The sequence below is a fragment of the Falco cherrug genome, chromosome 1 (genome assembly GCF_023634085.1).
Source record: "Falco cherrug isolate bFalChe1 chromosome 1, bFalChe1.pri, whole genome shotgun sequence".
Lineage (NCBI taxonomy): Eukaryota > Metazoa > Chordata > Aves > Falconiformes > Falconidae > Falco > Falco cherrug.
In genome coordinates, this window is record NC_073697.1 from 108,545,547 (window position 1) to 108,567,809 (window position 22,263).

General features: G+C 41.2%; 1 protein-coding gene across 4 annotated transcripts in view; it reads left to right on the forward strand.

Annotated features, from left to right (window-relative positions):
* TAOK1 (TAO kinase 1) overlaps positions 1-22,263 on the forward strand; it is a 75,262-nt gene that overhangs the window by 13,445 nt on the left and 39,554 nt on the right. For 2 of the 4 annotated variants that reach the window (XM_055717968.1, XM_055717980.1), the window contains exon 2: positions 18,477-18,703. In XM_055717968.1, the coding sequence (XP_055573943.1) occupies positions 18,572-18,703 (132 nt within the window). In that variant the 5' untranslated portion in view covers positions 18,477-18,571. Of the gene's footprint in view, positions 1-608; positions 818-16,697; positions 16,865-18,476; positions 18,704-22,263 lie in introns of those variants that run through there. The other 2 variants (XM_055717972.1, XM_027806239.2) reach the window with 2 other exon arrangements.

Below are 22,263 nucleotides of genomic sequence, written 5' to 3' on the forward strand. Positions count from 1 at the left end.
TCTACCTCTAAACAGCCACTGGAGCAGAGACAGCCTTCAGCCCCCATGCTCTCTGGTTGTGTGCAGGCTGGGAGTCTCGAGGTGAAAGATGTTGGCGGTTATGATTCTGTTATTCACAGACTTAGCCATTCTTCTGCAAAGGTTTAACGCTGTCTTGTGGTAAATGTAAGTTATATTGAGATTCAAGATTATAAAATCAGGTAAATTAATATTTCTCCTTATTTTAATAGACTGGGCACTGGGTGAAACTTGAAAAAGAAACACTGACCCCATGTAGTTAATAGTTGGCGTAAGAAATGGGATGTCAGACCTTTCTGTTCTTGCTGTGAACTTGTGTGGTCTCAGACAAGTCAACTTTTAGTCACATAGTTTACATGTTTGTAAGGTAAGACTGTTTACTGCAACTCTGCTAAGTACTCAGCAAATATCATGTGCTTTTTAAGCCTTGGTAATGAAAGTATAGGTCAGATGTGACATTGTGAGTTTTGGCAGTTGAATAATATCCTTTTAGGAGAAAGAGTGAAAATAGGGGGTGGGGGCCAGGGAGAGGTGGGGGAGATGGAGCGACCCATAGTCACCAGAGCTCTGGTCTTTCCACACTCTTCCAGATCCAGTATAAGGCCTGAGAAATGCCAAAGAACCTGTGAATGGAGACATCATAGGTGTGGTCTTCTCCATCCTGTTGAGCTGACACAGTTGGCCCATGTCAGTCATGCAGAGCAGTCATCCTCTCTCTGCAGGCTGTGAAACCATCGCTCTGAGCTGCAATCTGCTTTCCTCAAACTGTACGGACAATACACTTGAATGCCACAGACTGGTAATATTTCAGCTTCAGAATGAATGGTCTTTATTCCAGACAGATGATTTTATTTTACTTTTCACCAGCAATTAAATACCATCAGCCCTGGTACAAACCATCACTTCCATCCCAAAAGGAACAGCTCTTTGTTAAAGCTTCTGCTGTTCACCAGGACAAAATTTCTAGTACAGTTTCTCAGTATAAAGTATCTGTGGCATGATGAAATCTAAAGATGTGTAGCTGTCATTAAGCTGAATTTTAGGTAACAACTGATTGTCTTCTCATGTGCTCTTTTACTTTTTAAATTCCATGAGTTTTCTTAAATTTTAAGTGAAAAGTGATGCAAATTTTTCTGCCTTAGAGTTAAGGTCTAGTTCACTGCAGCCATAGCTGTGTATAAGGTAGATGCTTCAATACTGTAAGGAGGAGGATTATTTTAGGGGAAACTGGACAGATATGGTGGCAGTATTGAAATTCTAATGCAGCCAATTTGTTTTGTCTAAAAATGCTTGATAAACTCTCCAGGGAAATAGGAGGATGTCTGGGCGGCATCATGTAAGAAAAGTGCAGTGTTTTGTGCAAGTTATCCATTTACTAAAATGAAAATGGAGAAAGAATACCAAGCCCTGTTTTTGGGGAAAAAAAACCCCCAACAACCCAACACCAAAACAAACCAGCAGGTGATTTATTTTTGAAAATTTCTAATGTCCCACTGGCAAGGTCTGTTCGATTGCTCTCTTGGGGCTGTTTTTGTGACTGTCCTTGTCCCCTGGCACTGCGCTACTTCCTTATCTTGATAGAGCCAGACCCCTATGTCGCATACTTGCAACCATTTTAAGGAAGCCCTTTAGACCCATACAGCTTGATCCTGCTCTGGCTGTGCCATGTGGTTGTTGCTCTGGGTAGTAACTTCTATCATCTCCAGTTACCAGCCTCTGAGTAGCATGGCTTAGCTTCGACCAAATCACTGATAGCCTTCGGGTCACAGGCTCCTCAGAACAGCCTCTGCTGCCATCCAGCAAGGTGCAGGCTAAGACAAAGGCCTTAGAGCTCAATCCCTGCCAGCAGTGAATGCTTAAGGAGAAGTGTAAGATTATTTTAATTGGCTTTTTCTTTGCAATGCTGTGCCTTTCCTGTGTCTCTCAAAGATCAGATCAGTGTTGGAAAAGTCACCTGTTGGCAGCTCCCTGCCTCAGCTCATGTGAAAGCTGTGGCCAGAGTCCTTGAAAAAAGCAGGACAACCTTGTTTTCAGAAAACCCAAGTGTGAAAGCAGGTTCTACCATATCTCAATTAACCTTTTATTTAAAGGCACAGAAAATAGTTTTGTCCATCGACTGAAGCAATCAAATTATTGTTCACCTCAACTAAAGGGTAGGAGGGGAAATGGTTGCTGATTGTTTCTTTTTCATTCATTTGCTTTTGTGAATGATTGCTGAGAACAGCTGGATTAAGCAGCTTTGTGTGTGAGCACACAAAGAACTTGTGAAATATAAAGGTGTTTGGATCTGCTATTGGAGTAGAGCAACTTCCGATTACAGTTTTATGTCCAATTTAGGATAGATGTGTTCCTACTTGAGCTGAATTGCCTTTTCAGCCTTAAAATTCTTTAGTGCTTATTAGGTACATTCAAGCGATTTAAGCACTTTCCTCCTCTCTTCAGGCCAGAAGAAAGTGCTGTATTTCTTGCCTGGGAGCTGGAGAAGTGGTGTACAGGAGAAAAAACTTCTTAAATACTCCCAGTAAGAGTCAGCCTGGGTAGAATGGACCTTGGGCATTAAAACCTGCTTTGTGGCCCTGGTTTCTGAATTGTTGTTCCAAGTATTTGCTTCAGGTGCAGATGCTGACCTACCTCTTTCATCCCTTGTATTCAGGACAATTAGCAATACTGCCAAAACCAGAAAAGAGCCAGATAATTTTTTTAGAGCAGGTTTTTGGAGAAAAGATGTAGTCATTTACCTTCTCTGTGTGCAGAATGATGTATCTACTTAACCTGTCTTTCTAGTGGAGAGGCAGGCAAGCAGCAGGATGCCTAAGTCTGTGATTTGATGGACCTTTTAGTAAACCTTCTCTAAGGAGAGGTCTGCTGAATTTACTGGTTATGTTCTACTGCAGTGGATTCCACTTTTCACTTCTGATTGCAGTTGCTGTGCACTAGTGATTGCAGATGCTGTTGTTAGAGAAAACGTAGCACTTGAGCATTCCATGCATATAGGCAAGTAAAGGTTAATTTGTTTTATACAAGTTCCATCAAGATGGAGACTCTCTTTGTATTTGCAAAACACCTCCTAGAACAGGGGCTCATTCCTTGGTGGGACCTACTCTTACAGCGATTGTACAATGGTAGTAAGAGGGTAAACCAGCACTCTGCATTGCTGCGGCGTTTTGCAGCTCCTGGTGCTGAGCAGGCAGTTATCCTCAGAGAGCAGCTGAAGATGCTCCAGCCCTGGGCTATGGGAGATCAGAAGGACTTTTCCCTGCAAGAGAGAGGCTCCTCTTGTTTCCAGTTCCTAGACTGTTGGGAATCTCTGTCCTGTGTTCAGTGAATCATTCCTGGAGAGCACCCAGGCAGTGTGGAGGAGGAAAATGCCTGGTGTGAATGCAGAAGGTATAAAAGTCAGATGAGAGAGAAGAGATAAGAATACGCCAGGACAGAAGTATAGGGAAACTGGGGCTGCAGAGGGATCAGAGAGGAAGGAGCTACAGCGGATGGAGAAATGGAGCTGGAGGTTTTTAGGAGAGGTGACTTGGGAGCCTGGGAGATGGAAAGGGAGGCAGCGAGCAAAGATGGGTGGCAAGGGAGATGGCAGTCTGAATTCTGACACTTTCTAATTTTGGAGTGCTTGCCTTTGTAAACTTAATAATTTTGTTCTAATACACTAGATACAAAAATTACATTTTCTGTTCTGAGGAATTTGGTTACTATGGTAATGGGTATATAAGTACATAGGAGATAAGATGTCAGCAAACGGAACAGCTGTAATGTAGCACACTAACCTGTGACTGCCGGTGTTTGGGAGGCAGGCCGCTACAAATTTCTCCTGCTTCAGTCTCGTATCTCACTGCCGGGATGTCTGTTTCTGTGTGAAGGTGACGTCAGAGCCTCTACAATAAATCTTTCGGGTTTATGGAATTTCAGCAGACGTGCCCAAACTTTCTGGGTAAACAGACCACGTACCTCCCTTCTGTGCCAGGACAGGGAGGTCTATGTGTTCCCACCCAGCTGCTGGCAGTGCAGGACTGGTGCACTTGTGCTGACCAGCTGGACCGTGAGCATGTGGGATGGGAGCAGGCTGCTACTGCCTGCCCTCTGCTCTGGCACCCTCCTTCCCCCTTGCTCAGAGGCCAGGGCTGGCTGAGCCAAGGGTGGGTGACTTGTTCCCAGGTCACACCACCGGTTTCCCCCTGCTCGCTGTTTGTGCCCATCTAGATGTCTAGATGGGGTAGCGCAGCTGGTACCTATTTCATACGTCTTTGCCAGAAGCCATTGCTTTCATTACAGCAGCTTGGTGATGCCAGAGCAGTTTTGGGGAAGGTGATGGGGAGCAGGAGCATACTGGGGTCAGGCAGGAATGTGGGGCAGCCATCGGCATAGGTGTGGGAAGGATGATTGTTCGTGCATGCTTATCCCTTTGCTTCCCCCATCTGCAACAAGGATATGTTTTGTGTGCCCACCCATGCCTTCTGATTTAAAAACTACCTGTACAGTTTTTCCCGTGCTTGGGGACAGGTGGGTTCTTAGGGTGACTGTCCTCAGCAGGAGAGGGTTGCTGAAGAGTTGATGGAGCAAGACAGTGGCCAGGCTGGAGGAGCACTGCAAGTACAGTTCCCCTCATGTAGATGAATGTCAGTACAGCACAGGACACAGCATCATGCTGGAGGTTTCTTAAAGCCAAGGATGGTGTGTGATGGTTTAGGGACTGGTAACGGGAAGGTGAGTTAGTGCTGTTGAAGGAGGAAGTGTGGGCTGGAGGGAAACTGCTGATAGTTTTCAAAGAGCAGTCTTCAGACAGTTTTAAATGGCATTTTGGTCTTGATGGACACATGAAAGGACTGCTTTAATAAAATTTGCTGGAGCAAAGTTGAGAGGCATCATCAGTCCAGAGGGGAGGACGGGAGTCTCACTCAGCAGGACTGAATGAGATGGAGGATTTGCAATAATAGAGACATAAACAGGACAGGACAAAGTGCATGGTCATGCAGTAACAACGAATGTACAATAATATATTTATATAATATATGTAAAAATATATGAAATATAAAAATGTTGCTTTTCAGTTAGAAATGGAAAGATGCAAAAGACTCAAGTATAACCATTGGTACCATGGTGATGTTAAAATTTTAATGCTGGTGTGTCCAGGAATTAAGCAGATATGGAGAATTCTGGTCAGGGATGTTAAAAAACAGAAAAGTGCCTTAGTTTGGGACAGATGTGAGGAAGGGCTGTTAGGATGGTCTGGGAAATCTGTTCTTTCTCCTGCGTCATAAAGGGAGGCAAAACTGGCTTGCTTTTTTTTCAGCTAACAGGCTAAAGGGATGTGTGTTATGTTTCTGTACTTGTGCTTATCATTCAGTATTGAAAAGGGAAGAAAATTGTTTAAGCTTTAAGGACAGTGTGGGAAAAAGAAAGTCAGGAGTGACCAACCTAACAGAGCACACAGAAAGAGGCATTAACATTATGGCAAGAGTATTTGTAATCTGAAGAATAATAAATACAAACTGTAAATCAGTCTTAATAAGTTCTTAATCTTAAATTGGTTCCTAATCAAAATAGGAGTGGGGTTCTGGAGCAGCCATGTAATCAGAGTAGTGGCTTTGAGAAGTTCTCAGGAGTTGGTTATTATTTGATAATTGGATTCTATTATATAGTTGCCTACAGTAGCAGGAATAGGACTCAATAGGACCTTCAGTTCTATGATCTTAACTATCCAATTGAGACATGTTCTGTATCTGATCCACTCTACCTAAATTGTTTTGTATATTAATTAAAATAATCATTTTACCCATAAAAGCAGATAAAAATCATCAAATTAAAAGGGTATGCTTGTTATCTTAATACATACTGAAAGGTATTTTTTGTTCTAAGTGAAAGGCATAAAGAGAAGTAATCTAGACCTTGCAGAACCCACTAGAGAAGCATTTCTTCAAGTAGGTAAAATAGTGAAAAAGGTGTTTTTCGATTTGTTGTTTGCTTTTGGTTGTTTGACTCATCCATTTGCTGTGTTCTGTTTTAAAAAATCGTTCTTCTCAGTCATGTGGAGACAGGAAAAATAAATACTCAACTTAAGCTGGAGTAAAACTGGATGACAAATTGCCATGACTTTGAGGAATTCCAGCAGAAAAGGAGGAGCTCACGGGCTCTAGAAATGTGTGAAATAATTGCTCAGTAAAGGTACTCCATTTATGGGTACAGATAATCTGGTACAACAGATTTAACAGTTGTAGAGGGTTTTAAACTCTTTTGATGCTGAAGTATGTTTGAACCCCTTTTTGAACCTGTTTTCAGTTACAGACTTCCATAAGCAGCTGTATACCCTTGCGTACTGCTAACAACTTTTTGTGTGCTCTGTTAGGTTGGTCGCTCCTAAAGAACAGAATAATCTTTCACTGGTGATCTGTTCTGAAATGGCATTTCTGCATTTGCCTGGTGAGGAAGGTCTGTCACATACATGCTCATTATTTCTGTGCAGCATTTCAATAAACCTTTTTTCTGTTTATGATGGTAGTCATATATTTTATAAACTTCTGTGTTAAACAAAATTGACCTTTTCCATAACAAGGTGTGTTTTGATGATGCTTGTTTGACCCTAGAACAATAGCAATATAAAAATTGTCATCCGGATTCTGACACATTGCCTGTCTGGTCCTATCTGCAGTTTCTAGCAGTTGATAACAACTGGATGCTTCAGAAGAGGTGCCAGGAGCATTCAGGGATACCTTAGCTAACCTATCTGTGTGGATGTTCTTACTCGTGTAAATGTCTAGTTTAAAAAGCAATGTTTATATCTCTTGGGTTCTGTACCCTGCAGTAATTTCTGCAGGTTAATTTTGCTCTTTATAGCTTGATTGGTTGAATTCCTTCACTGTTATGCTGCTCTTAAATTTTCTGGACTCTCTCCTTGTTCTTGAAATCTGAGCACTTGACATGGCCTTCTTATATATGATTTTTAACTCTTACAGCTTTTCTCTTCAAGCTTAGTCTGTCATCTTGGACATTTACTATTTCCTATTTTTGAGACCTTTTTGTATTGTACTTTTACTTCATTGCTAGATGTCAGTGAAGAATAATAGCTAGGAGCAGACCATGGTAGAGACTACCTTAATGTATTGTCAGAAATTCTATCTTACTTTCCTAATTGATTCTTTGTGGTTGGTTGTTTTTTTTTTGTTTTGGCTTAAAAAGTGTGACATTGTCTTTGCATGATTTTCCAGTTATTTTCTTTGAGCTGTCTGCATAAGGCTCAGCTCCTGAGTTTAGTTGAAGACTAGGTATGTGCTTGACGGTTCTTTACTTTTTGACATTTCACCTCCTGCCTTGTTGCTCATTCATGTCATTTTTTAAGGTTGCTGGCTACTTTCTGGTACTGCCAACTGCCCTAAATAAAACTTGTCGTGTGCCTTGCCCTCCTGTTCCAGATCTTAAATGCAAATACTATGCAGGATCTGCACAGTATCTGTGGTCACACTAGTGGCAAGGGTCTTTTCCCTTGCCCAAAATGTGTAATTATATACCTGACCTCTTGCTTTTTTCAGTTTTGTATCAGTTCAGAGGTAATGCTTCTGTTCTCCACCTATGACTAATTAATACTCACCATAATTTTGTATCAAGACTTTGCCCACTTCTTTTTGAATATTCTTTTGAGTTGTTCTGTTATCTTAATGACATATAGTCTAGTGCATAAATGTTTGGCTTATTAGTTCATAGTGTATCACGGTCACCAAGCGATTAGCATGCTACTTCCACTAATTATTAGTTCAGTTGATTCTTCTGTTCAGTTTGGTTGCAGCTATTGTGGAGAACGTCTCTGGATCGGCGGCTGTTGGAAGGGGACAGCAGTTGTGACAAAAGTATACGTCACTCTGGAGCTACATCAGACTTTTAGGGCAGCTCCATAGGTCAGTAATGTTTAATTTACAAGTTTATTGAAGGACCAGCTTTCTTCATGCGTGGTCTGTGGCAGCACCATACCTTATACATAGTCATCTTTGTGCGGATAATTTACCATCTTTCCCTGTACCCTCATTCTCCTGTGTGGCTTTTTTGCAGCCCAGTAGTGGATCAGGCTGGGCAACCATCTGAGGCTTCTCGCTGTCACAGTTTGGTCTTTTAAGACTATTCCCACAGAGTCTTCTAGTTTTCTCCTGGATTTTTTCTGGTTTTATTTGACTTTATTTTCTACCTTAGGTCCTTCCTACAGGCTTCAGTTTCACCAGGTTCATACCGCTCAAATAAGAGTGACCTGTGGGCTGGGGTGGTTGGACATAGCCTCTGGCTGGGTGGGCATCCATCCCAGCGTTCTTCTGCACTCCAGTGAATTTAATTGCAAATCCAATTTAAACATTTTCTTTTGGTTTTGTTTTGTTTTGTTTTTTTTACTTACTGGTCAGAAAGACTTTGAATTACTTCCTTGCAGGCCTCCTTTCTAAAACTGTGTGTGATACTGCTACTTTTTAATTACTTCTTTTCTCAAGGGTAATTATCTATATTGTAAACTTTAGTAGCTTATTTCTGAGTTATTATGCTGAATCCAAAATCACTAATTTCCTTATGTTTACTGTATTTATTGTTCTGGGGCAAAATTGCTTAGGGGTCAAGAAAAGGTTTCCTTAAATTCAAGTCCCATTAGGATATCTGACTGATTTTTTTTAATTTTTTTTTTTTTATGGGCAGTTGGAGTTTCCCCAGTACTTTTGCCTCTAGACTTAGTTGACTCTCATCGGCTGGCCACTTGCTAACCTCTTCCTGGCCAGTGTGCTGCCAGGACAGCATCACCTGCACTAGAATCGTTACAATGTACACTGTTCCGTCCAAGAGATGGGCCCACAGAGGGTTGTCTGTAGGTGATACAGCCACAGAATGTGTATTAATGTGATGCTTTACATAGCAAAGGAGAAGAGTTAGCAATGACCGTGAACTTAATGAATTGCAAAAGAAGGGGGACAGAAGATTTCATTTTTTCCAGTTGCCTTCCTCATAGCTTTGCTAGCCTAAGGAATTACTAAATTTAGAGCTGACCTTCTTAATAAATGTACCAGAACTATCGCAAGCAAAGACATTCAGGAGATGTTAGTGTTGAATATGTCAGGGTATGGTTAGCACTTTTTGAACTTTCATGACATCGGTCTTCAAGAAATGAATGCTAGCTATTGCTATTCTTAGTTAATCTGTAGGACTAACTTTTGATCCCATGGCATGTTTTGTTTTAAATAGGAGAGAAAATACAGGCTGATTTTTGGCATTGTTTCTTTCAACTGTACCAGTAATGTCTTTTATTTGTGTTATTTAAGTGGTAGAGTCAGTGGTAGATTTGGTGTTTCTTGGGTGCGTGATGTTGCAAAAATTGCCCATTGACAAAACTAGTATTTTCAGGAGTACTAGTAGTGTTAGGTATATTTGTGTCTGTTTATAACTGGCATGTGTAACTTGTCAAAATAATTTAGTTTGTTCAGCATATCTGTTTCACAAGCTTTTACCCAATTTCATCTACTGAGAAAACTTGAAAGACTGTCGAAATAATCAGAAATATAGAAAACTCTTTCCATTTTGTTTTAAATGGAAAGCGCAGGACAATTGTTGCACTGTTGGCTTTACTGCTGGTGTGGATCATCCTAACAAATATTTATACCCAGCCCCACCCAGAAACACAGATCCTGGGTTTGTTAATGGAGGTTTGGGAAACTTAGCTTTCTAACCCTTTTGCTAGTGACATTCCTGGAAGGTAAACATCCAAGCTCAGCGGGATCAGAAAGTGTGCTGGGGTAAGTAATTCAGGGAGTTGATGATGGACATTTTAGTGTCAGAATCTTGAGAGGAAATCAAAGCAAGTCACAGAGTCTACAAGTGCATGATGTATAAGAGGAATGCGAGCAGTACTCAAAAGTGTCTTCCTGAGGCTATTCTGTGAAGAAGTATAATACAACAAAAAAACCCCAACACAGGTAGAGAATCAAGAAAGAAAGAAAAAAAATCTGCAAAGAGTTTTTTCCAGGATAGAACCATTCCTCAGAAACATTTTTAAAAGAAATTGAAAAAGGAATCTTACTGGAATGGTAGGCTTGCTTGTTGTCAGATGAAGAATTTACTGTGTTGGGGAAGAAAAGCCTGTTTGAATGTAAGTGCTCACACAGACAAAAAGCTGCCAGAATTCACCATAATATCCAGGTGTGGATTCATCTTATCCTTATAATCTATTCCTTCTAGAAATACATGGATGAGGGAGTATGCATGATATAGACGGGACAGCATTTGATGACCATTCTTTGCTTCACACTTCTGTGGAGGATCTCTGTTCATTTGCTGTGAGCAGTGCGGTTGTTACACATGTATATGCAGGGTCGTAGACCACATGAATTGCTCCTTACTGCCATAACACAAGTTATGCAAGTGTCCAGCATGGCTGTAACGTCTCACCTGCTTCAGGCTTTGGCAGCAGAAGCGGCTCCTGACTTGAAAACAGGGCAGTCTTGTCTTTTTCCCTGGGGACTGGCAGAAAGCAGAGGAGCATCTTGCATACATAAGCTTGAGACTGAAATGCAATATAGAAAAGAGCAGTGTCTTGGTGGGGCTTTCCGTGGTCCGCAGCTACCTTCCACAGTCCAGTTTTCTCAACCCATTCCAGGTGTCTTTTGTTCTGCTTGTCGTTGGCACTATTTCAGGGTCATTCTTTTTTTTTTAACCAGTTTTGTGACAGCATTTTGGATTTTTTTCTGAATATTAAACATTTTTCTAACAATCTCTTGTAAAATGCCATTCACCTGCACCTCTGTGGTTTTTTTTTAATGGCAGATAGTCCTAGTGGAGCCAGTGTAGAGAACAAATGTACCAAAAAGAATGATTTTAAGATAGTTAAGAAAAAAGCAATTTATTCTTTAAATTCATTACTTAGCATTTTATGGTCTGAGCTGCAGCTTCCCACTAAGTGGTAAAAGAAAGTTAGTAGGATTCAGAGGGCGATGTTCCTGAGTGCCTCTTGCTCCTTTTGCAGGGCATGGGAGAAGCTAATGCCACTTGCTGTATCTCCAGGTTTTTCTTGTTTCATTTCTGGGTTATATCTTTTTTTTTTCTTCCTTAATTGCCACTCTAGGAAGGTTTCCAAATTGCAGAACTAGGAGGAGAAAAAGTAACATGTTGTTAGCTTGGTGGGAGAGGCTTACCCAAGTACGTAAGTAGTCTGTGGTATGTGGTTTCACATGCATCAAGTGACTAAAATTGCTGTTTCAAGAGGCTTGGAGATGCTGATAGACTTTCCATTGTGATAGTCACCTAGAATACAACTGTCTTCATGTACCATCTGCTGTGGTGTAATTGAACGTGGACAGGAAGCTGGTTTTTAGCTGTTCAAGGAAACTGCCACCTTCTGCTGTGAGCAGAGAGTAACTCGTCCTCCATGTGTGCAGTGCATGTTAAGGCACTTGAGAGTTGCTCTGCTTTTGTCAGAACAGGAAAAAAAAAGAGTCGATGGGGTGGACCAGAGCCTACGTTAAAAGAGGTTTTAAGGAACATCCACAGCACTTGGTGGGTTGCCAGGGCATTTTTATTTTTTTTTAAATTGGAAAGCAATAAAAAATGATGGTATATAGTTTTGAGAAGTCTGCTGGAAGGAAAAATTGGGTGCAGTGATCAAGAATGAAGAACGCGTCCCTGTGTTTGCTGAGATGTGCAGAGGGAGGAATGGAATGTGATCCCGAGTCTGGCAGTATTGCACTGGCTGCAGAGCCCCTGAACTACAGATAAGCCAACAGGACTTCTTCTGTCAGTGCCCTTATAGAAAGGACCCACCACGCAGGCTTGGCTCACCTTTGGCTTTTGGTGTACAGCAAATAAAGTGATGGGACATATAGTAGGTAATTTCTGTCTGCTCTATATCTTTCCAGGTAAGGTAATTCCATGCATAGAATTCATCATGCTAAAATTTTAAAGACTGCTTTATACACAGATTTCAAAATGAGTTAAGGGGGTAGCATCATTCCTAAAGTCACATATATCAGCACTGCCTGATACGATGAGTATTCATTTTTTCTGATGCTGGGACTTCATAATCTTTTCTGATACATCCCCACCAGCTATACAGCCCTTCTGCTTCTGACACCAGCTTAGACTCAAATCATCACGCTTACATCCCCACGGGTTTGAGGAGTGGGTATTGCAACATACTCTTGTTGCATGAAGTGAATACACTGGTATTGCAGAATACCAGCTTTGCCTGAAGAGAGTACATTTCAGAGTAAAATGAGTAATTTTTTTTTTTTTATTTCTACTGGGATGATGCACATGCTGTTCACATTGTTCTCTCTTCCTGTACGTTGTGGTGGTGTTTAGCAGTGTTACGGATCAGGTATTTTACTCTGTCATGTACCAGCCGGAGTTCAGCCTCCTGTGCTCGGCGGTGTCCTCTTGATGAAGTGGTGACGTGCCTGGGTACGCAGTTGTATGTTGTGCTGGGAGAGCCTCTTCAATGTCTCAAATACATGTCAGACAAGAAGCTTCCTCTGCCCAACAGGCAATATATCGTACGGAAAGTTCAGCTGAGGTTTCCTCTGCGTGGTTTATAAACAAACAGTTCATATGTGCTGATATTTTTGGTTTGTATGCTAGAAAACTTTTTTTTTTTCTGAAAATGCATGGAATAGCGACTACTTCACATTTGCATACAAGCAGCAACTTTCATTCTGTATTTTTGCTTACTTTATTTTACCTTACAAACTTTTATTCAGAGTCTGTCAAAAATGGGGAGTGATTTGTCTGCTACTTTCAAAAAAGTTGTGCTTTTAGGTCAAGCATTCAATGCTGTACAGAATTTTATAAAAGTCGGTATTTTAAGCATTCTTACCATCTAATCATTCTTTAAGCATTCTTACCATCTAACTCACTGCAGGTATAATTGCAAGTACGAGGAAAAAAAGCCCTAAAAGTCAGTTCTTTCAATAGTTCCAGCTTACCATATTTATGATAGTGGTGGAAATTTTCAGTGTCAGCTGGAAGCCATTCAGGAAATTTTTAATAGTGTGTTGAGAGGATAATTTAAATCTCAGCTTCATACACTCCCCGGATCTGACCCATATGCAAGTAAGAGAAAATCCCTTTTCCCTCTTTTGACAGTTGCATGGTGACACTCATTCCCCATCTATTTGATGCTCTTGCATTAGATCCTGCCAGAGGAAATGACACTAAAATTTAGCAACTGTTTGCACTGCATGCAATGCAGATGCTTTAAAAAAAAATCTGAATAGCAGTTTCCAAATGAAGTTATGTTGTGGTGGGCTGTTATTTTTTGGTGGTGGGGTTTTTTTTGTTCGTGGTTTTATTCCTGCTCTGACTTTGAGTGAGAAAACCTGCAAAGACCAGTAGTTTTTTGTGTTGAATATTCACTTTATAGTCTTTTCTGTTGGAGTGTGCAGCTCTAAAGATCATAAGTGCTATAACTGGTCTCCTGATTTGTTTATTTGGGTTTTTTAATTGTCGTGTATTTTCTATTAGGGGAAAAATACACAGTGTGGCTACACTTGATACTAACGATAAGTTTTTATGGATTTTACTGTGCTAAGTGGGTCATATAGCAGATGAGTATGACATTGAAACAAGATTTATGTCTCAAACAGCAAAGAATTTTTTGTTTATAATTAGTAATGGAGGACAGCATTCCTGTAGGCCTTATTAGCCATCCTAGGAGTCCACATAGCATGCCTTGTGGTACCTGGTGAAAGGGAGAGAGACACAGGATGATGGATGCATAAATCTGTTTGTTGTTTCCATTTTGTGCTCATATGGTATTTGTTTAACTCTGGTTATAATATGGATGTCAAAGCATGTTGAATTGTTGATTCCTTGAAACTTCATTTGTACAGGCAAAGCGTACTGATTTTTAATGCTAATAATCTACAAGCAAGCCCGTGTTGTAATTTGGTTTGTGCATGTTTTTGAACCATCTTAAGGATCTACAAATGCTTTGATGAATCTCATGGTTAGTGTAACCAAATACCTTCTAGTCACTGTCACTCACTGAATTGTTCTGAATGCGAATCAGAGAAATAGTATGATGGATAGATGGAAATCTCAGTGAGTAGGTTCCCTTCCCCTTTGCAGGAAGGGCAATGAAGACAGTTATCTGTGACTGTGACGGCCATCACATATTTTAGTGTAGTGTGGACAAATTATAATTTCTGTGAGGTCTCTGTAGCATAACGCTTAAATATGCACTTATAAATATGGCAGCAGACCATTCAGAGCTTTGCTTGTTCTGCTCTGCAGGATCCCAGGGGATGTTAGTCACAGGGGTGGGTCTTACTTCAGCTTGAGATGACATGGCAGGGAGGCAGAGAACTCAGAAGAGAACAGGTCTTATCCCATCCTCATCTTCAGCTTCCTTATGTCAGTGGTTCAAGGTGTGTGTGTATACGTTTAATATAGCCGTAATTACAGGGAACGTACCACCTTATTGATTCATAGACTTTTGTGGATGCGTGCATGCGGTTTCTACTAACTGCTTGTTGTTCAGATGAAAGTAATTTGATAAAACATTTTGGCCTGTAGTCAGTGTCGTCAACACTACTAATGGTGGCCACTAAGTGTAGTTAGTTCAGCCTACTGTATGGAAATAGTTGGTCCAGTCTTGTGCTTTGATCATTCCCTAGTTTATTTCGAATCTTTCTTATATTCCTACATCACCTTGTTGGTTGTGAGTGGAACTGAGCTAAGTAGCAGTAGTTGTCTTTATGCAATGCGATATTATCTTTTTGTATGAGTGACAACTGGGAAAAAATGTGGAATTCATTTTATCTAATTTTAGCAGCCTGCAGGGTGGCTTGTAGGTAGGCTGCCTCTTCAGCCGGTGAAGGCAGGCACAGTCAGAGGTGCTGTATCCTGTTTGCAGTGCCAGTCCCTTGGCCACAGTCAGGATCTGGCCACCTGATCTGAGCTGTCTAAGGTGAGCTGATCAGTCCCATCCACTGGGAACAATTGTGTTTAACAGTGTAGCTGCACCGATCCAAAAAAACCTGTAGTAAAGGGTCTGCAGTGGTGGAAGAATGTAAAATACGTAAGTGCAACTTGACTGTAGTTTAGAAAACCAGCTGCCTGCTGGTATATGATTTAATTTTCAGCACAGTTTAGTTGCAGGGGTTTTTTTAATCTTTAAGACTCCTCTGTATTTTTAATACATCTAAAATAATGCAATAACCATGTTGTGTGCCACTTCTCCTAACTTCAGTTCTGTTTCCCCAAAGTGTTCAGGTGTCATTATTGCAAGGCAGGAGGCAGAGCATCTTGGCTGCTGGCACTGTCAGGCTTTGGCAGGCAGCGCATGTTGTCTGGGTAAAAGAAGACTGAGGGAATTTAATATTGCAGCATCCATAAAAAATGGGAGCGCTTTATTAAGCGAGACTATGTAAAGCTTTCTTATGGCTGGAATTTACATTAATGCATTTTTATTGTTCCATCTAAGCAGATAAAATGATAAGTGTAATGTCATGTATGTGTTTGACTATTCTGTTAAATAGGTTTTAATACTGAATGTTTTTATTCTCATGCATTTCAAAGCAGCAATTATTTCCAAGAATAAAGATAATTAAATTTGTCTCCATGCTCTTAGGATTAAAAGGGGAAAAGCTGTATTTTAAGGTGTGTCACAACAGATGAGTTCTGCTCTCATTTGCTGTTCGAAGTCTGGCAGAGCAGTAGCCAGTCCCGTACCGCTTCTGTATTGTTAGTGAGCCTGGTAAGAGTTTTAGCAGTGGTAAAAAGTGTTGCCGGTGGATGGCATTTCAGAGGCATGCTCAGAAACGATGCCAAGAATGAGTCTGGTGGCTGGTTTGGCATGGGGGGTAGGTAGAGAGGGGGAGAAATGTGTAATCCATCTCAGCTGTGTGCGCGCAGGGTTTTTCTCCGCACTCTGGCTCTCGCACGCACGCTCGCTCGCGAGGCCATGTGACTTTTGGCCATATTAGCAGGTTTATCCAAGCCTAGCCCCTCTGACTAACAGATGTAGGGAAAAGGGCATTCTGGGATTGCAGCAGTTGCTTTTGAACAACAATGTCCTTTTTGTAAGAATCTGATGCTTCTTAAAAGATGGAACATGACATCATTACCGTCGATCCAAGAAACATTCCTTCAATAATACTGAGTGTGCTCTGGTTATCAGCACCCTTCCCCCAGCTCCTTTCTCTCGTTTTTCTGACTGATGCTTTTTGTCTATTGTTTCGTCGGGGGCTGTAAATGTGAAACAGTTGTCTTTCAGTGTTATGTGCTTGTTAGAGCTGGAATCAAGTGGAATATTGTTGGCTTATTTGAAAGAAAGAAAAATAACAAAAAACCCCCAACCCTTTTCTTCCAGTCTTCGTAAATGCAGTGTGCTTCAGGTACGGGCTGAATTCAAGCTAATTATTTCCCTTCCCACATGGTATTAGTTACTGTGTTATGCAACGGAAGGTGGAGATCCCACAGTCCCGTTCCTATGCATCTCACCCGGCTTCACTGGCTGTTGGGAATGTCATGTCTGCTTCGAAGGCTTCTGTAATGATCCTGCATCCATATGAAATGTGTGTGTGCATGCTTGTGAGTGCAGTGTAGCAAAGTTGTGAACAGCTGCGTATTTTCTGTGTGTGTGTGTGTATAGATAAATGTTTTTATACTTGTTCCACCACTGGGATTTGAATATCGGTTTTTCCTTAGCCCCTGAGCAGGCTATCATGGAAACACATTTTGGGTTGCGTTATAAATCTTTTTGAATGCTGACTTCTTGGAGGAAAGCTATGAAAATGCTGGATTTTGCTTCGCTTCCCTTCCCTGCGTTCTCTCTCCCACGCCTGTCTTCATCAGAAAAACTGGAGACTCTTGCAGACTTTACAACTAGGTATGTCTTGGCTGTCTCTCGCACAATTGTGCTCTCCTTGTAGCGATGCTGGCAGATATTTGAACTAACAAGGAGCAGGCAGTCTTTGGCACTTTCACATGCTGCAACTGCCTAGAGAAGAGTACCACTGAGCACAAACATGCAGGAGTATGTCTTTTTCCATCCTTGTAGGAACTGGTCTGCAGGGAGGGGAAAACAAATGATTCATTGATGGTGCAGAGGCTTGGAGAAAGGTGGAGTTTATAGCACCCAGAAAAGGAGGAAAAGTGGACAGGGATAGGGCCTTCTGATACATTGGTTAAACTCAGGTTTGTCATCTTTCTTTTTTCCCTTGTGAAGGTATAAAACTCTTTAAAAAAACCAAATTTGACATATGAATAAAAAAAGCACAAGCCTTGACCAGACAGGGATTTTTGGAAAGAAATGAGCTGTGTGATTAGCTGTTTGCCAGTGACGCAGTTTTTATTGGTGACAATTTACAGGTAATTAAGAGGAAATTCAAATGCCAGGCTGTTCCTTGAGGAGGGGGGGCTGGAAAAGTGCATTTTACTTATAAGCGTTGTTTATTTTCATCTGTTGTAAAGATACAGTAGGATTGCAGCACAACTTGAAAGTATACTTTTCTTCTGGATAGATTCCAAGACTTTGACACTTTGAGTAAATGAAAGCAAATGCATGGTGCACACAGAAAGGTTTTCATGCATTCCCAGTGGGGTCTGAAGTTGCATGTTTCTCTGAAGAAAATGTTTGCCAATGGACTATTGTAGAAGGCTGTATCATGTGCTATCACAATTAAAATGTATGTTTGCATCTGGTGGAGTAGAAAGACATGCGTTGTGTGTAGAACTGGGTATCTCCTGTTCTGGATGCTGTTCTCTTAAAGAAGGGGGTTGCAAATAAAACTCTGAAGAGGAGGCACTTTACAATAGAGATCATGAGTTCAGATAAGAGGAAAAAACAAAAAGGACCATGACTTATTTAGCTGTGGAAGGAGATGCTTTAGAGAGGTCTCCACGTGCGTGCTGAAATGAGTAAAAATTGGTCACTCAGTGCTTAATGAGTACAATTGCAGAAGGAAAAAATTACTCAGCTGAGTTAAAAAAAATGTAAGTACAGATTAGTAAATGGCAGTGGACTGTCGTACACATCGTACTTGTACTATATATCTTGTCTTGCAAAGACCATTTAAAATATATTTTCATATATATATACACACACACACGCAATTGTGTCATCCACTTACAAAGTCCAAACAATGCTTCAAGACGTAGTGGGTATAATTCTTCAGAGTCAAGGTAACATGGGCTCACCAGTGACAAACCAGTTATTGCTGTAAGTCAGAGAGGTTCTATTGACCGCTCTGCCGGCAACTGAGCAGATGCTGGAGCAAGGAATGTGTCTCATTTTGTGTTTTGATTTTGGTTTGTTTTCTGTAGAAATGCCCTACTGGTGTCACAGGGGGACTGTGACATTGTCCCAGCAGATAGGTTGTGTTGCTTCACACTGTAGGGATGCTTGCTCTGGAAGAAGTGGAAGCTGCTCTGTTGTAGCTTTGTTTCTGGCTCTTTGAGAAGAGGATAATCAGCGAAGGATCACAATCTTTTTCTTGCAGTAATCCATGCTGAAGAGGCTCCATTCATACAGATGAACCAAGGGTTGAGGCAGCACTTTAAACCCAGATAGTCGGTCGGCTAACTGCCCAGCAGGATGCCATCAACCAGCCGAGCGGGCAGCCTGAAGGACCCAGAAATTGCAGAGCTCTTCTTCAAAGAAGATCCAGAAAAGCTCTTCACAGATCTCCGAGAGATTGGCCATGGAAGCTTTGGAGCAGTTTATTTTGTAAGTAGCTCCGTAACTTGTGAATTTAAGCTGTCTCTTTATCTTTAAACTGTGGATGTAGACTTTCTTTAACATATTGAGGAAAAGAAACTGCTGTGAATCTTTTTATATGTCTGGGGCAGAGATGTTTGCTTGTGTGCCTGTACAGTCTCAGCCCGTTCACAGACTCACGGTATCTATAAGGTGTTTGCATACAAACTGAAAAGAAAAACTGGAAACATGGTCCTTGCTTGGTGCTTTTAGGTACATCATTATGTTGCGAGCAGGGATTTTTCTGCAAATTAAAACATGGGGTTCTACTCCATCAATTCTGACTGGCAATGCAGTTCTCTTCGTCTGATCATCTCCTTATCATCTTTTGCCCCTTGAGAAAAATTGAGTTCTCTCTCCCTTTGTGCATACCCCCAGGCTCCCTTAAAGCCGTTCTTTTCGTCTGACACCTGAGTGTTGGTGCTTTTGTTGTCATTTGTCCTGTCACATCCTTCCCGACTTCAGGCAAGACTCCCAGTATTCATCTGCATAAAACTTACTTGACATGTATATCTGGGCAGCAGAATTTTTCCCAGGCTGGTTGGAGGTGGGATGTCTCATGGTAACCTGACTTGCAGGTTGCTGTATGTTAACCAAAGTGCATACTGTGAGACTTTGATTTTAAAAAAATCATTTTCCTCAGAAAACCTTTTCACATTTATAATTGTGGGAGGTGTGGCCAAACCTGCCAATTTCCCTTCAAAAAGCCATTTGTGTCAGTATTTTATGAGATGCCTATTCATTGTTAATAATTGCAGCAGACCATGTTGGGAACCTTCCAGCACAAATTTAATGCAGCACAGATGAACTAATTAGGAAAAGCTTCTTAATTTTGTTCCCTGCTTAAAACTATGAGCCACCACTGTCTGGGAACAGATCTGGGGGAGGAAGTGTTTTCTAACGAAACAGTACTTACCTGCGGCTTTTACTTCATCTCATTTACTTGCTTTGGTTAAAGAGTGGATACAGAAGGAGGGAACTGGCAAAAATCTGCCTCACTGCTAGGGGGAAATATTATTTGAAGAAACATTATTGTGAAAGGATACAGTGTTCCTGGAAAAACTTGAATAATCTCAGAGGTGTGCATGAACCCCACAGGTACGGGAAAGCAGTGTACAGCCAGGGGTGGCCTGCAGGCTGGGTGCTAACAGCTTCGCAGGCATCTGCAAGAAGCTGCTGCCGTGGCATTTGTAGGCTGCCTCAACCTTGTAGTTGTGGTAAGGGCTGATTGCCCGTTACCAGCTCCTTCTACAAAGAGATCGAAAGTAAGAGGTCATTAACTTCTAGGCCCTTCCTTCTCCCCCCTTCTTTTAGACTAGCAATTCATTACAGATTGGTATTTATCCACTGAAGAGTGCAATTACTAGCTGGTGTTTGGATTGTGCTTCTTTAATGGAAAGTACGTCTAATTTGGCACTTGCAGACGTGTGTGAACGGTGCATCTCACACTGCAGCCCGTCTGGGGGCCTTGTTTTTGTCAAGTTAAGAGAGAGCTTCAAAGAAGACACGCTGTTGCTATTTCTTTGTTACAAAGTTGTAACCTCTAAGTTTTGTGTTGTATTATGGTATCTTTTTACTACTTTTTACTACTAGCAGGTCTGAGGTCTTGAATCTCAAGATGTTTCATGTAATGTACTCTGACACCTCAAACAGAAGCCCAAAAGATGAGAAAGAGAACACGGAGGGAGAAATTTAGCGTAAATTAAATAGGCATCAAGAACTGAAGTAGAGAAGTGTATGTCTTGGGTCCTTCATTCCTCTGTAAAGCTAGGGAAAAAAGTTCCCTTATGTTTCTTTCTCCAGAATTTGATTCTGTTAATACAAACAGTTAAACTTTCTGTAATCAATGTAATATTGGATTATAGTTGATAACTGCTTAAAAGGATATTACCAAAGCCGGTGACATACTCCACCTTTCCTTTGCTCGTATTTTGCTTGTATCACTGCTGAAGTTATTCTGGTCACCAGATGTTGATCCTTTGTGTGGAGTTTTCAGAGGAAAGCAGGATATATGCACATAAATGTCTGCCATAAAACAAGCCTCGTTTATTTGGATTGTTTAAGTTAGCTGGCCTTGTAACATCTTCATGGCTTTTGTCTAGGCATTGGCTTTTTTCAATTATTCGGGATCACAGGGAAACTAAAAAAGCAAATGAACGCCGTGAGTTTAATGTTCATGGGGTGCCAGCTGTGACGGTTCTCTCTCTCAGCCCCGCTGCAGCCGTGGGGCTGTCAGTGTTAGGCAGACACAATCAGAGGTTGCTTGCTTGGGTTTTCTAATACATAGCTCCCACCTCACCAGGCTGCTTTCATTGCCTACAGCCTGGACCAAAAATGTTGATGATAAATAGATGTGGGAGTAAATTAACAAGGAGAAAAATCCATATAATCCTGAAATCTCCCCCTGCCTTTTTTTAAATGCAGTTTAGTCTTTCATTGTTAGTTGTACCTACCTTTTTTTCCTTTCAGTGGTGATCCCGAGAAGGGGTGATATATTTCTCTTGCATGGTAACTGGCTGAGAGCATTTACTCTTGTCTCTTTCTTTGTTGCTGTTACAGCCTGCAGTGGCGGAAAGTTTCTTTTTTTTCTTTCATAAATGACATGAATTTTGCTGGTTCACCTCATGGTTTTAGTTTCTTCGGATCTGCAAGTCTGGCACCTCTGAATCATTTTGGTATTATCCTTACCCTAATCCCTGCTCTGCAGTGTAATAATAGCTTTCACTTGACACAGGAAACCTACTACACTGGAACACTGCAGATGGAGCAGAAGAATAACCCACTCTCTTTTGTTAGAGCTGTGTTCCTTCTGCTCTGCTCTAGTATTTTGCTTGCCTGTTCTATTGGAGTTCTTCACCAATTTGAATGTTTCAGAGATTATCTCTAATTGGCAAAGATCGGGGAGTCAGAATTTTATTCTTCCTTTTTTGTCTCAAAAAACAACAATAGCTGTCCCCCAAACCTTAAAGGTAATACCAATGAGACGGTAGGAAGGATCCTCTCAAACAGAAAGAAAACTAAAAATAGTATTGGTTCAAGCTTATCGTAACTGGTTGAAATAAAGACTGCCAAGGAATTCTGGGAATCTCTTTAATGAACGGCAGAATTAAAACATGACTGGAAAACCTTTTTACAGAAGGCAGAGTCCCGGTACTTTGTTAATCCATGTTCTGATAGGCTGTGCTTGATGGTACAACTGTATTAAAAATCAGCATTTTCATCAGTCATTAGTGAATGCTGTGGTGCACATTATTCTGATTTATATCATTTGGCTTCATATCCAAGTTGATTATTCTTATCGGGGAGTCTCAGAGGTCTTTTCCTCCACCGCCCTCCTGTGCTGCTGAAATCCTTAACAGAGGAAAGGCCAGGGTCTTGTCTGGAGCCATCCTTCCTGCAAGGTGAAGCAGCACTGCCTCTTCTGCCAGGGTGAATGAGCTGTTGCTTTGGTGCTAAATTAAACAAAACTTCTCATCTAAGTCTTATCTTGGATTGTCTCTGAAGTCAGGAAGTCTGCCTTTGAAGTGTGA